The 15751-nt window shown below is 36.6% G+C and overlaps 1 protein-coding gene across 1 annotated transcript in view; it reads right to left on the bottom strand.

The window, feature by feature from the left end:
- Window positions 1–15751, bottom strand: part of EIF3E (eukaryotic translation initiation factor 3 subunit E) — a 56390-nt gene that overhangs the window by 19310 nt on the left and 21329 nt on the right. Inside the window, exons 4-8 of the mRNA XM_077809880.1 lie at window positions 15444–15486; window positions 14813–14917; window positions 11779–11904; window positions 9162–9286; window positions 1566–1692 (exon numbers count right to left, since the gene is read on the bottom strand). Coding sequence (XP_077666006.1) covers window positions 1566–1692; window positions 9162–9286; window positions 11779–11904; window positions 14813–14917; window positions 15444–15486 — 526 coding nt within the window. The remainder of the gene's footprint in view (window positions 1–1565; window positions 1693–9161; window positions 9287–11778; window positions 11905–14812; window positions 14918–15443; window positions 15487–15751) is intronic.

The raw sequence follows: 15751 nt of genomic DNA, 5'->3' as shown, positions 1-15751 counted from the left end.
GATAATTCTATAACCTTCAAGTGTAGTCCACCAGTTAGAGGTCTTCCCCATCTGTCAAAGCAGGATAACTGCTTTGAAATCTATATATGAAAAGTATTACTTCAGAGCTAATATTATAAACACAGAAGTGACTTAACAGCATAAAAAGACTGTTGGAATACTTATTCCCTGAATGGTACTGAGAGGTTTTGTTATGTATCCTACATATTTTGGTTTGGTAACATAAAATATGTTCTACTAATGTATTTTACGTCAATCTTTATTTAGTTTGAATAAGAAATATAGATAAAAAATTTCCATGCATAAAAAATTGTTCCAAACAATGTCAGAATTCTTAACGCTTGTAAAATTCAATGCTGATCCTACTGCTTCATTTCTTTATGTTGTCTTTCATTACTGCATCAAGATTTCAAATGTACTGGAACCCAAGGTAGAAGCTGGTTCTTAATGTATAGTATTAACATTTCAAATTGATAGAAATTAAGTTCTCTAGGTACTAATATCAAATGTTTTGAAAACCTGTAGCAATACTTCAATTTTTACATTTTGTTGTGCATAGTTAACTAAGCTTATGTTTTAGATTTAGAAAAATCAGTTATATGCCCCCGATTTCATTAGTATGTGTAGCACAACTATCAGACATATTAACATTATTTTCAAACATGCCTAAAAGACAAAGGTTTGTTTAACAATCAGTCATGTGGATTTGAGGTGCCATCTTTCCTACGAAAGACACAAAGGACTCCAACAATGGATCAAAACGTTCCTTCAGTAAGTATCTTGATTCTTTCATTATAAACATGGACTAAAAATATCTTGAAATAGCCACTTTGGTGCAAATGTTGTTAGGGAAGAAGCTTGATACAAGGGATATAATGCTTTTTAGGTCAGTGTATATTGGCTCACGGCTTGTCTACTCTTGAAAATCTATAGCTGTACTGCTGTAGTGCTTTAGGGTAGACACTAATTATGCCAAGAGGAGGGGTTCGCCCACGGGCACAGGTAATTCACCTCCCTGAGAGGTGGTGGCTAGGTCGATGGAAGAATATGTTTAACACCAGAGATTAAGTCAGTTTAACCACGTTGGTTATGGGGGAGGATTTTTTCACACCCCTGACTGACACAGCTGGGTTGATCTAACTTTATAGTGTAGACCAGGCCTCGATGGCTTAAAAATTCCCTAAACTTGTTGGGTAAGCAAAGTTTCCTGTTCACTTTAACAAGAGTTGTAGTACAGGATATGTGAGAGGGAGCAACAGAGTTGGGTCCAAAATATTTTCATGTTTATTTTTTGTCCCCTAATCTCTCAGTAAAGCCTTTCATCTTTATTTGGGAAATGGGGGATTGAGAGAAAATATAATTATTCTTTCTTCTTGCAATTCATCCCACTTGATTTTTAAAGAGAAAATAGAACCCCAAACGAGAAGAGGTGCACTGGAAGCAGCAAAAAGTAAAAGCACAGGATTCAAGTGTATTTTCAGAAAAATGTACACACCAAGAAAAACATGAAACTGAAAATTTTTTTCTAGTAAGATCGAACATATAAAAGGGGTTTTATTTCTTACCTGCTGGATAACCTTGACTAAATCTTTCAGCACTTGCCTACGTTTTCGAACATCCTTGTTTGTTATGACTGCTGTAGTCAGATATCGAAGGATATGGGGGCACATAGTCTGTATTGCGTTAAGATACCTGAAGAAAATATTTCACTTGTAATTTTTATATATTTAATAATTAATTTTAATGGTGCAGTTTTGCATCTAAGTGACATCAGAAGATAAAAACAGTTGACAACTTTATATAATGTTGTACTATTTCCTAAATGTGTGTAGATATACCAATAAAGTAGACATTTCTTTTTATTATTTAGGTTAACTGAAGTTCTCAGTTATAAAATGTTTTCAGAGAATTATGCTAAATTGGACTTCATTTCATATCATCATCACACATGCTTGCAATTTTTCTCACTCCAAACACCCAGTGAATAAACCCATAGAAGGGATTTATAAAATGGAAAGCATCCAACATACCATATGATTACCTTTGTAAGAATATTTATTCAAAAAAACAAAACAAAACAAAAAACAAAAACAAAAACAAAAAAACCCCAATAACAAACAAACAAAAAACCCTGGACAATAAAAGAAATCCCAGTCTACTAATGAGTTAAGTCTACTCCTCATCTACATTTTCACACCAATATACCTTTACCAGTTTGTTTTTTCTGAACGTTATTATGACGTTTTGGCCAAGCTAATCTTAATAAACCCAAAATGTGCTCTGTTGATACTGAACTGGATGGACAGAAATGCAGGTGTTAACTCAACAATCCAACCACTTTGTCTTCTGATTCTTCCTCTATTTTTTACCATTATGATGCATCAAACTGACAACCTCCTTCGCATAAACGTTTGCACTAGAAATGTGCCTCTTCAATTTTAAATGACAGGAAAGAGTAAAGAACCTAACTTTATGATCCATCAGGCATTTTCCAGCCTCATATTCCTGTTCCCGGCTCAGCCTATTAGGTTAGATAATTGAGATCACTCATGTGGGCCAGTGTCTGAAAATGTCCACAGCATCTTGATTTTCAACCTTCTTGTGTAGTTCCAGTTTTGTTATTATCAGATCAAGCTAGAACTCCAATAAGACAAGAATAGCATCACCACACCTCTAATCTGTAGCTTCTCCAAAGCTTCCTTTACGTTATTTTGGTAAATTTAGAGCCCATCTGTAGAGTTCCTTCTACAAACAGCACACTATTTTTTCACCAAAAGTACTCCTCGTGTTTAGCGCAAACTTCAACATACTGCTGGTAATTGCATGTAAATGTAGAGAATATCTTCCTTTCAGTGCTAGAGTCTTCAGGAAGCTGGAACATCAATCCTTTTTCAAAGGAGGAACCCTTAAAGATGATTGCAAAAGGTTTGTTTGTTTGTTTGTTTTTTTAAACTTCACAGTGTATTTTAGGACTGCTAGTTTTTACTACCAATTCAAAAAGCTTTAGCATGCTGAAAACCTACACAACAGAAGTTTAGGGTGACTGCTCCTAGCAGCAGTTTCATTTTATGTTAGTTGTCTGATCAAAAGGCAAAGATGATCAAATTCCATGGGAATGGGCATGATATACAAAAACCGAAAAGGAATACTTTCTCTGAACTCTTGGAATACACCTTCAGCAACCTGGACACAATATTCTGAAATCTTCTTTTCATATTTAGAACAGAAGGCACTAAATTAAGACCACACTTTTCCCTGAATAAATGTTTGTAGCCATTATTGGGTCATTTTGCATCAATGTTAACAGTGACTTTCAGTTCTTCCTTTAATTTTGCCTGTATTTCTTTATTTGCAGTACCTAGAAGTAGAGCTTAAATCTTTCAGGACAAATACATCCAAGGCAAAGTACTTCTGCAATTTCTTAAAATTGATTATTTTGTGCTACAGTGAAGGCAATGATGTAAACAAAGTTGAATGCTGATCAAGTTCAAGTCTGTGCCGTTTAGTTTTTACAATACCATTGCCAGTTATCTGATTTCGGGGGGTTGACAAATGCAGACTTGAATCAAGTGACTGTTAAGAGCTGTAAGAGGCCTGGAATAGCAAATCATTATCATGGCTACACTTCTTTTACAAATGTAATGAAAATGACTCACTTACAGGATTAATCCCAATGCTCTGCTCTTTTATTTCAATAAAGTTTAATTCAATGGTACATTTGATTTTGAAGCTGAAGCAGCTTTCAGCACTTTTAGAGACGGCATGTATCTGTGCTAGCTTGCTATTTTTTACCTCGACAACATTTACACGCTTCAGAATTGTTTATAATTTCAGTCCATTCAACTGCTGGTTTCCTACCACTTTCTTTTAATTTTAGGCATGCTAAGAAAGACGGATCCTCACCAAACATCAGTGTATGAATTTAACACCCATTCATCAGTAGCTTTCACGTTTACAACGGTTAGAATAAGGGCCTGTCTACACTTAAAACGCTACAGTGGTGCAGCTGTAGCACTTCAGGGTAGATATTACCTATACCAACAGGAGGAATTCTCATAACATAACTAACTCACCACCCCAAGAAGTGGAAGCTGTGTTGATGGCAGGATGCTTCTGTCAACACAGCACTGTCTTCATAGGGACTTATGTCGGCTTAACTATGCAGCTCAGAGCCCTGAGCAATGAGGTTATGCTGAACTAATTTTCTAGTGTAGAGCAGGTCTAAAACTACCTGAAGAAAATTCAGCTCTTTGAAGAATGAAAAATAGGGTGAGTGTTATATAGCTTTACATGGAACCGCTTTATTAAATGATCTGCATGCCTTCCAGAAGTTTCTAAAATTCAGCAAACCAAGATCCCTGAATAATTCACAACTCTTCCAATTTTCCTTCAATTTCAGGGTTCAAGACTGTTCTATAACTTTTGTTTCCTAATAGGAATAACAGGAGCTTTGATACTTTCATTTACCTTTTAAGTTTTAAGAATAGGTAATATTTTTAGCCTCAAAAAGCCTTTCAAATATATTTTAATATTTATATTTCAGTTACAAGCTCAAAATATGTAAATACACTCAGTTTTCTCTCCAAAAAACTGTTTCCCCCCCACAACCCTCACATATTAACTAGTTCTCCTAGGAAGATGTACTCATGTATGCACTCCAGAAGTACATTCGTTGCTTGAAATCAAACAAGTAAAACTTCTCTATAACTAAATCCAAAACATATAATGCAATTTAAAACAATCTAGTCAGATCTGAACATGCAGGGAAAACCGTGAAAGTGATTACGCTCAAAGCTCTACCAAATAAAATAAAATTGAAAAAAAAATATATAAAATTTCTCTAGTCGTTCAGTTATAGTAATCTTAGATGTTACTTGTAATAAAGCAAATGAGTTTTTAAGAAAACTCTGTAAACTGAGGCTGGCGTGCTGATGAATGCATCATATTAGATAGGGAGACTGGCCAACCAAAGTATTTAAGGCTGTGACTAGATTCCCCAAAATAAATTTGTTTTAATGATGTTCTGGAATGCCCAGTTTAATTTAGCTATTAGGGAAAATAAGTAAACATTAGCAAAGACATAGCAATTTCTTGTTTTAACTTTTTCAGGTCACCTATGAATCAATAAAATTAGATAAATAGGATCAAAACTCCTCTAAATATTTAAAGCTTTGAAAATGACACCATTCTCATCAACCACTGATGTGTAAAACAACCACCCAAAGTCAGGAGAATGAACATAATGTGTTTAATGTTTTCAGTGTGAGAATTTAAGAGTGTCTTGTTATTTTTTGTTTGAGATGAAAATGTGGCTTGCAAACAGATGTTCAAAAACTGGAGGCTCCAAGACAGAAACTACTTATTATAAAAAAAGCTTTTGATGTGCAGCTGTCTTTTCTAAGCAGCATTTTAATTATACTTTATTGGACCTTGATCAGGTAGAAGAAAATTAAAGATTTAAAAGATTAATTAATTCAAGACTACCTTCTTTTACTGTTTAACAAACTGAAAAGCTTTAAATGCTCCTGTAACCCAAAGAACTTCATATGAAAAGAGTTAATGGAAAACTTTCTAGAAAACTAAGTCCATTTCTTATAATGCTGTTACAAGGAAAAAGGATTAAAAATCCAATTGCTAAATAAAAAAATTTGATTGCATTGCTATGACTCAGAAAAGTAATATCCAAAGAATTATGTTACAAATGCATTCTTTCAATAGCACCTGTATCTTAAGTCACTGAGGCAATGTTTCATCTCTAATTGCATCTATTTACTTGATAGCCTACATATTGTTTTACATCTTGACGAGATTCAAAAGTACAAGCTCTCTCCATTTACAAATTCAAAGTGAAATCAGGCAATGTTATCAGTGCATATGATGTAACCAATTTAAAAGTGCATTGTCATTCTATATTTATATTACGGTAGCAAATATGATACTTATTAGCTTTATTTGTTATCCACAGAAAAGGAATTCTTCCTAAATTAACTATCCCTTTGTTGCTTAATGCTCGTTTACAGTAATATTAGATTAATCAGTAACTAAGTGCGTAAAACTAGTAAACTTCACAACTGTGGAAATCTTAGGCATCTCCTTACACTCTTCTGATCTCTTTACATTATTTCCTTTCATGGCTGTACAACACAATGTAACATTATTACTAATTTACACATTTTAGTGGAACATTGAGTACTATGGTAATACAAATATTAAAATAGAAATAGACGATAAAAAACACACAAAATTACTCTAACATCAGGAAATACTGTAAATCACAAGACCAAAAGATAAAAATAATGTAATTGTATTTGAAAGCATCAATTCAAGTCCTCCTTATCAGTAGTGACTGAAAAATGTTACCATATGATGGTTGTTTCATGGCTATAAGAGAAGTTAGCTGGAGGTCTGCAGTTCATAATGGACAGCTGTCCACATCATAAAGCCCAAATACAATTAACACGACACAATCTCTTTTCATGGTATATTTTCTGCAATTTAAATTTTTTGTTGTAATTGTTTGAGATGGAAACAAACACGCTGATACGGAGAGTGAAAGGGTTAATTTAATGGTCACTGATTAGATTAAGCCAAATAAGGGTTTGGGATGATTCACCTGGAGTTAAATTAGTTGACAACACCATGTTTAATTATCCCAGCTAGATTACTCCAAGACATTAAATCTGCATTCTACATGTAAGAATGAAAACTAACAAAAGCCATCTCTAAAGCCTCCTCCACAGAGCTGGTGGTTAAAATGCTGGCAGTAGGTCTATATTAGCTCTCCCAAAATTGCTACCACCGCTGATACACCAATGATGGGAAATTTTAAGAAAAATGTTAATTAGATTTAGCCAAAGAGCAACAGTTTGGAGGGCCTGCTGGATAAACAATACTCCCAGCACTTGGAGAGCCAGACATTTAAGTTAATAGGTAAAGGATTTTTCATCAACCTATTAGATTGGCTGACAAAGTGCAGCCTCATTTTTTCTCAGAGAGGAATGAGATAGTCCTACATAAGGGACAGCAGAATGCATTGGTCCATGTGCTTAGAAAAGCAGGCCCATGTGAGCTCATTATGCCTGTGTCAATTCGCTTCAACGGGTTCCCATCAGCTCCTGGGTGCAATTCAAGGTCCTGGATTTAATCTGTAAAGTGATACAGACCTTGGAAACAGGTTACACCCCCCTTGCTCTACTACACATTCATGACATCCAAGATTACCAGAGGTGTACCAGAGACCTTTTTTCAGAAATATATCAAAATAAGTCCACACCTAAAACCAGCAATCATCGCAGTTTTTACTTGCACTGATACAACTTATATCAGCTTTATTATGTAACCAAGATTTCATTTTATGATTTTTTAAATGATTTTTATTGTACCAAATACGGTTACAATCTGGCAGACTGTACTAACGCTAACAACAAATAAAACAGCATTCATTGATTCACACTGCCGCTTAGGGGACGAAACCAATTCTTTCCAATATATTATGAGTCTTTAATACTATTGACCATTAAAGTGATGTTGATTCTCACATTCTCTCAGAGATCCCAGACAGTTCATCTATTAAGAGGGCTTTCATGTGGACTTCCTTGGGTATGTCTACATTGCAATAAAAGACCCATGGTTGGGCTGGCCAGCTGACTTGGGCTCATGGGGCTTGGATTGCAGGGCTATAACACTGCAGTGCACATGTCCAGACTCGGACTGGAGTTCGGGCTCTGAGACGCCGCAAGCAAGCAGGGAGGGGGCCAGCCCGAGCCCAAACGTCTACACTGCAATTTTATAGTCCCGCAATCCAAGATCTGAGAGCCTGAGTCAGCTAACCCAAGCCAGCTGTCGGTCTTTTACTGCAGGGTAGACATACCTCTAAGGACTAAGTTTTTTTCACCAATTCTTTTTTAACCTGTACATGAGCTGCTGAGGGACTTACTGAGACTCCTTGGCTTGTGATGCTTTTTACTGTGCAGAAGAGAATTATCCAACCTAGGGAATTGAGGAGGGTATAGATTCTGCCTTCCCTGTGCCTAGCTGAAGAAATAACATGTGTGGGGATCAGCTGGACTGCCACAGCAATTCCGTATATCCCCCAGTCTATATTCTTCCCTGCTAGGCTCTCCTGGCTCACTTGAAGCTCTTTGACAACAAGTCTCAGAAGAGGCGCAGAGTGGCATCTGTGCTACGGAGGCTAACTCCTCCCCAAACTGACCACTGAGCGTTTCAGGAACGGTTGGAGTGATATGAAGGCATTCTCCAAATCCACAATTAGCTTTCCAGCTCCACCTCAATGATGTGGAATATGTGCCAAGACTCATCAGCAGCACGTAGTGCTGTGTGCTACCTATTACCGCTTTCTTCTGTGGCTCAGAGCAAATGGAAGGACATCACATTGGTCAGATGCCTCTCCCTGATGGCAAACCAGGGGAAGCTTGCCAGCAGGAGAAGCTGCCTCAAGTCAGAGGCCTGTTACTTTAAAATAAATAACTAAACTCATTCAGGAGGCTTTATGTCCAAGTTAGCAAATATTTCTCTACAAAACTAAGCACATAAGTACATGTTTAAACATTACGTCTAATAACAGTGTCTATATTAAATATTGCATTCTTCAGCTCAGACACACATTATGATTCTAAAGCAACTGTATCCAACTTGTGGCTCAGGGGAAACTGTGGCCCTTGACAAGGACCATCAAGAAAATATGTACATAATTATGAACTGAAAGTGAACCATACCATGAAATTGTTAATCAGGCCTATAGTTACGGCAGGGAAGGAGGGAAGCAGAAGATACCACATCTTCAGCAACCCTAGCAGAAGGTTTGGGTGAAATAAGAGTGCTATGAATGGCTGCTGTCCCTTCCCTACTGGCAACCTGTTGCATCAAAGGGGAGGGAAAACGGAAGGAAGCAGCATAGTTTTCTTGCTGCTCCATTGCTGGCTTCCCTGTTGGGCTGTCAGTCTTAAGAAAAAGAAGTTAGGCATTCAAAAAGCTCTGATGGAACCTAGGCAAATAAAGTGTTTAATGCAGCCTCTGGATCTTTTTGAAATATGTTTGGCCCTTCGGCTGAAAAGGCTGAACATACCATTGTTAAATATTTTTGTCCTACACCCACTTTCTGCCTCAGTACAAGGTTAATGTCTACACTACAAGCAACTTACTGTGGTTGATAGAGAAAGAGATCAATGATGTTGTCTCTGCCTTTTGGGTGGTTGAAGAACACGAACAAAGACCAATGGATTAGCCATGTTCTCTGCTGAAGAGACTGGAGTGGGGAGCTGACTGACTGAAAACAAGACAAAATAAAATTTTAAACTGGTGCAGATAAGATGCAATGAAAACATGACAATACTATGGAAGTTCTCCTTGGATCATGATGGTAATGTCTAGAACGCTCCATCTCCCCTCTAGCATTCTGCATTTGGTTCATGGCCCTCTTTTATAGGGGTTGATGGTGTAGAACAAGTGTTTCCCATACTGTTAGCCTTGCTCCCCACTACGCCATTTACATACTTCGTTTAGCTCTGCAATACTCTTAGAGGGTGATGATACAACATTATCACCCTATCCCAGGAATAAAATAAAAATTGTTAAACTTAAGTAACAGATCTGCCAGAGGAAGGGATTCAACTCCCCCACCTGCAAAAAAATAATGAATTTCAGCTCCCACCATCAGCACCACTTCATTGGCTGGTTAACTCAACAACCTCCAGCAGACTGGCAAACAATGGAAGCTACAAGGTTGTGACCATGCACAGTAGACCAGTGATCCTAGCATTAAAAAGTATGATCACAGTACTAGCATGGATATTCTTCCTTATGAAATTTCCCCTAGCTACCAAAGTCTAGCACAACCTGCTGTAACCATGTAGATTCAGAAGCTTTAAAAAGGGGAGGGGGGGGGGGGTTAGAAGATGAGGAAGAGGAACCTGCCTGGCATCAGCTGCCACCCACCTAGACAATGAATAACACATTTAAAAATGTACTAAAACCTTCAAGATTTCCATTTAGAGGGTAAATCACTTAAAAAATAGCCAGCTCTGAAATAGTTTCTCTCTCAGAATCACAGAAAGGACACCGTAAATCAACCCACTCTTCCCAGGTCATTTTTTGGCAATCAGTGCCACTGTCAGAAACCGAAGTAGTAGATATCTGACAAACAGTCCAGCAGCCAGATTTTCCCTCAGACTAACAATGGTAGTCACCAGAATCATGAGTGAATACTGCTCACTTCAAGAGTGAATGTTGTGGTGGCATAGTTGTAGTAACATAGCAAACTTTGTGTAGTGTCATTTCGCCATCTACATACTTACACACACACACTTATGACCACTCCACATTACTAAGTTACTATAGAGAAAACTACAATTTTTTCCATATTTCTCCCAACAAATACTTTAAACAAGTTTCCTGTACTCTGTCACAATTTTCATATATTTTTAGTTACCACGGTTAATTAATTTCTTAAAGGAATGTGTTACCGAAGTGTTAACTGTGTTGTAGTGGAAGTCAAATTATGCTATAAGAATAGTAGAGCTATTCTTCCATGCTATGACATATAAATGCAACTCTGACTTAAGGAAAAATCCAAGCCCCTTTGAAGTTGCCCAATCAATCCTATCTCTTAAGACAAGATGGACAGCATATTCCCAATAGCAAATCAAATACAACAGATATCCTTGTGACAATTCAAACATAACAGTGATGGATACCCACAAACTACAGGTAACATAGGTAAAATTAAGTGCCAGATTTCCCAATCTGCAGAACTACACTATATTTTTGTCATCATTTGCAGAAATAGCACTTCCAGATAGCTCTTGAAATATTAGTGTTAGAACTACTGATTGACTTCCTTAAAGCCCAGTCTCTTAGGGAGATTACAACAGCTACTTAGAGGCTAACGCCAGGATCCCCTTTCTTCAAAAGACAGAAGAAACTAACTGAACAAAGTTATGACAAATATTGAAAACAAAAATAAAGAAATTTTCTCAAATCTTTATCAGGTAGTGAACACAGATTAGTTTATACTGTTTTCAGACAGATGTTATTTTTGTGTCCAAAGTGGCCTTGAAAATTGTAATGCATCGTCATGCCTTATGGAGACAGGAAATAGTAATACTATTCAGTACTCAACCAGAAAACAACTTCTACACGCTGTGATGCCCCAGCATGTAGACGATACCCCACGCTTAATTTAATCCTTCTGGAGGCTGCAGACAGGCCTGTATGATAGGGATTTATCTTAATTTTAGTTTAAGGGAAGCATCTTTCAAATTCACAAACATTTTCAAATTGGATGAAAGGGAAGCGTGAACAATTTTAAGGAGTAAGATTTTTAGTTATATGACAATTCAAATAAAATATTTTATCGCACTAATTTCAATAAATCAGTGTCTATACAAACAATCTCCTGAAATTCATTTATTTCTTCCTCGTGGCTTAGATTTTGTACTAAAATCCCACGTATGTCTGAGTCGCTACAGTCTCTTCTCAAGGAGTCTTCCAGGACCTCTTTTACTCCTTTTGCTCTTTTCCCCTTTTCTACTGCCCCCAAAAAGCCCACACTTGTGATCTTCTCTCCAACAGAAGAGGATTGGACAAGGCTCACGATGCAAATACTTCTTGGCAATGTCAACCATAGCTTCTCCTCAGAGCAAAGTATGAGAAAGCTCAAAAAAAAAAGATAGTGTTTTTAAATAGCAAAATCTCTTCATTTTTTCTTAGCCTGCCCGTCCTTCACCTTAAATTTACTAATATGCTCAAATTTTAACTCACATTATTATCTACAGTCTCTTTCAATCTTGTAAGATCTTCCATGGCTGCATCCCAGTTCTGCATTAAAATTTCAGAAGCCAGTTTTCCCCAGAGTGAGCTCAAAGCATTTCTATCTGTTGATGGAACCTGTTCAAAGTAGTAAACAAAGTTACAATAAGCACAATAATTTAACACTTTTACTTGGTCAAATGTATTAGATACCTGCTGGTACGATTTTTTAAAATATCAAATTCCACACACTCACTTGGCCTAAGTTTTTCTAAATAACAAAACTGGTTAATAAAAAATATCGCGCCATTCACGGGGGTGCAACTGGGGGCTAGGCCAGCCCCCAAATGGGCGGACAGCGAGCTCCACTGAGCTCTACTCCTGGCCCTGCACCCAGGGCCCCATCCACAGCTGTGGCCCCAGCCTGAGCCCCCCCTCACCCTAGCCACATCCCGCCCTCCTGGAGTCATGACCCCACTCCTGGCCCTGGCTTCAGGGAAGGGCGGGGCACGAGGTAAAAAGTTTGGGGACCACTGATCTAAAACCATTTCAGGACTAACAAAACTATTAACTATATTAAAACTGCTCCTTATAAAACAGAAAAGTCTGGTAAAAAAACCACAAAAAGCAAGATTCCAGGCACACAGTGATGGTATCCAAAATGACAGCAAACCAGAAAAAGAACTGAAATGGTTGGTGACCACTTGGCACTTTAATAACTTTAGCTCCAAATGTTTGGTGCCATACAGAGCTGCTCATGCAGTCTTAACAAGCAATGCTTTTAGAAGAGGTTCCCAAAACTCAATGGCCCTTAGAGAACCACATCCCCCAAGTGAGAATATGCAAAGACCACCACAAAGAAGTAGAAAATCCTTTCAGATAAAATCATGTGGCAAAAGAAACATGTCCTACTAAATTAGGCAGTATGTCCCTGGCCATATCCAACCCCCCTGAAAGCTGTTTTTCTCAGAGCAGTTCACCAAGTTTGTTTCAAGTAAGGGTAGTTCTGGGGTCAATCAGGTTTAGTTTATACAATACTGAACTACACTAGGTCATTCAGAGTGTCAAATTCTAATCTCAGATCATAGTTACAATGGTTCTTTCATGGCTTATGTTTCACTAACTATTACTTTAAATGAATCTTCTCCCACCAAAAGGAGTAACATAAGTATCCGCTCAAGGTACTAACATACCAGAAGCACACATTATTTTTACTAAAACTGCTTTCAAGACTAATTTTTAAGAACGAATTATAGCATTTTATTTTTAACATGCTCAAATTCTGAAACACAAAGGAGAGGATTTAGGACAACTGCCCATGAAATAGCATCTCTATCCGAAACAAAACACAAAAAATAGTTCTCTGCAAACACATAAAATGTACATCTCATTGAACAGGTTATTGTATAAAAAGGTTTGATGAGTAATGGGTCACATAAGATTCCTCCTGTCAAAAGCTATCTCAATACTGAAATATGTTCTCCCTACTCTTTCAGCCTTATTTTGATGAATGAACATTGTATTATTGTTGTGAAAACTATTAGTTATTTGCTTTGGAACCCACTTAACATCTAATTGTAACCAATTAACAGAATAAGCAGTGTCTGATTTATTCCAGAACCACTGAATTGAATCCAAAAGATTAAATAAAATATAGAATATAATAAAACAGAAATATAGATTAACGGCAAGAAATAAAATACAGTAAATATACACAATTACTACGAATTACTTTGCAAATACCATTCATACATTCTAGAAAGGGACATGTTATTAGAACTACACATGCTCCAAGTGCCAATGTGAAAAGCTTTTTGCTGCACTTTAGCAGGAATTTTTTGCTGCTAAGGTTCATGTGCACTATTTGGCTCAACTCCATGTCATTACAGTTGGCTCTTCATAGAGAACGGCTTTCAGTGATGGATATGCTAGAATAGTTTCAATATCTGGATTTTCCAGCAGTTACCTTAAATTTCCATTTGCTAGCAAAACAGCACAGTCACTCACTGACCAGCAACAATAAATTTACTGTGCTGGGATTCTAACAAGACACTAAATCTTCATTCTCAAAATTCACTCCCAGCATTAACAAATGATATGAATAACCAACTCTTTTCATGTAGTTGTAATGAAACCATGGCTCTGGTTCTACAATCCTTGTTTAAGCTGTTAACATTTCTAAAGCACAACTTTTACTCTTCTAAATCCTCCATAATATTCAAGGGAAGACAGATGGAATTCTCGATAGGAAGCTGTAATCACTGATTACTTTCAATTTACCTGTAAACCTTTCACCACCACTTTTTGTGCACAGGAATTAGATTGCAAATGCTTATGCTTAGTTGTTACAGTTTATAATACTCTTCCAGTTTAGATTTATAGGAAGAAACAGGAAGAATCTAATACAGTTAGTTACAACTTTTAAAATTTTAAAACTTAAATTAGAACAAAAATTAGCACTTGAAAATTTTGCTAATTGTTCATTTTTAACATTGCAATTCTCAAGATCATAGTGAGGTGTGATAAGACTTAAACATACAAACTAGGTGTTGGTCTATTCATGCATATGACATACTGAGAAACGTTTCTGTTTCACTTTTCCATTCTTGAAATTAGGCAGGTGTTTTACATTTACTTCTAGCAGAGCAGAATTCTTGTAAATAGAATGTGCTATCTGATCTCAAGAACAGAACCGATGAACGTGACTTAGTGACTGAAAAGTTATTTCCCAACAGTTACTACACAGTATCATATTATTTGTGCTCTTGGCATTGTGCAAGATGCAAATGAAGACATGTCCCCTGACAAAAGGATCTTGCAATCTAAATAGATTACTTACACAGACCAGAGTTTCCCCCTATAATCACAAACAGAATACGAAACTGTTAGCAAATAACTAATTAGAATCACTAATTCTGAGCTTGTGTATCTTTTCAGTATTCCTCTTGTACTGAATAATTGTCTCAGGAAGTTTATAATCAGGATATTTAGAATTTTTACAGAAAACAAAGTGGCCTAAATACTTAAGAAAAAAACAACTACTTACCAAAACCCTAAAAAAGTAGAGATATTCTGCAGCTCCTGAATAGTTGCCACATTCATACTGGAACTTTGCATACCTGTAGAGAGTGTCTAGGTACTCCTGTCTAAACTGAGAAAGAATACAAAATGTTTGTCTTCATTATGAAAGAGATGTAATGGCAATGGGTTGTGAAATGACTCAATAGTGGGTAGTCACATTTAATTACAGATACGTAAGTAGCCTGTAAAGAGCTTCAGGGTCTTTGGATGATAAGTGCAATGATAGCAGTGACCAGAGAAACTAAAACACTGAAACTGAAATAATTACTTCATCCTTTATCCATTCTGCCGAATACAGTAATAACACTAATGTTAGAAGAAGGTACTACAATAATTAAGCATAACCACAAGTTTTAAGGATGCAATTAATATCCAGATTTCCTTGCTTTTATAAGTTTGTAACACATTTAGTTCAATTTAAGCTTTTAAACATTTTCATGCAAGAAGTTTTGCACATCAGCTACATTTAAACTAGAGAGATAGGCCAGGATGCCATGTTCTTGATATTGCAGGACTGTTGGATTGAATATAATTTAGCCTGTTACTCTTACGTATTTAAAAATGTAAAAATAAAATAATAATAAAAAAAAACTTACACCATGCTTGTCAGCTAGATAATCAAAGAGCATTCGACCATCCCTGTAACAAAAATAAAGATCTGTAAAAGAGGTTTAAGCTGACCATCACAAGTTAATGTGTAATACTAAATAAAGCTATTAAAAGGAACACACAACAGTCTCTTTTTTAAACTTCTCCTGAGTATCCCTATAATCTGTTGCTGTGTGAAAGGCCCACACAAACCCAGGGGACTGAGTATACGGAATAAATTGTGAATCTGAATAGCCATGATGTGCTGTCAAACAAACTAAAAGAATTTCGCATTCACCATAACAACTCTGGATAT

The sequence above is a fragment of the Eretmochelys imbricata genome, chromosome 2 (assembly GCF_965152235.1).
Source record: "Eretmochelys imbricata isolate rEreImb1 chromosome 2, rEreImb1.hap1, whole genome shotgun sequence".
In the NCBI taxonomy this organism is placed as follows: domain Eukaryota; kingdom Metazoa; phylum Chordata; order Testudines; family Cheloniidae; genus Eretmochelys; species Eretmochelys imbricata.
The sequence above is the reverse complement of the archived record's forward strand: the minus strand, read 5'-3'. Positions and strand labels throughout refer to the sequence as shown.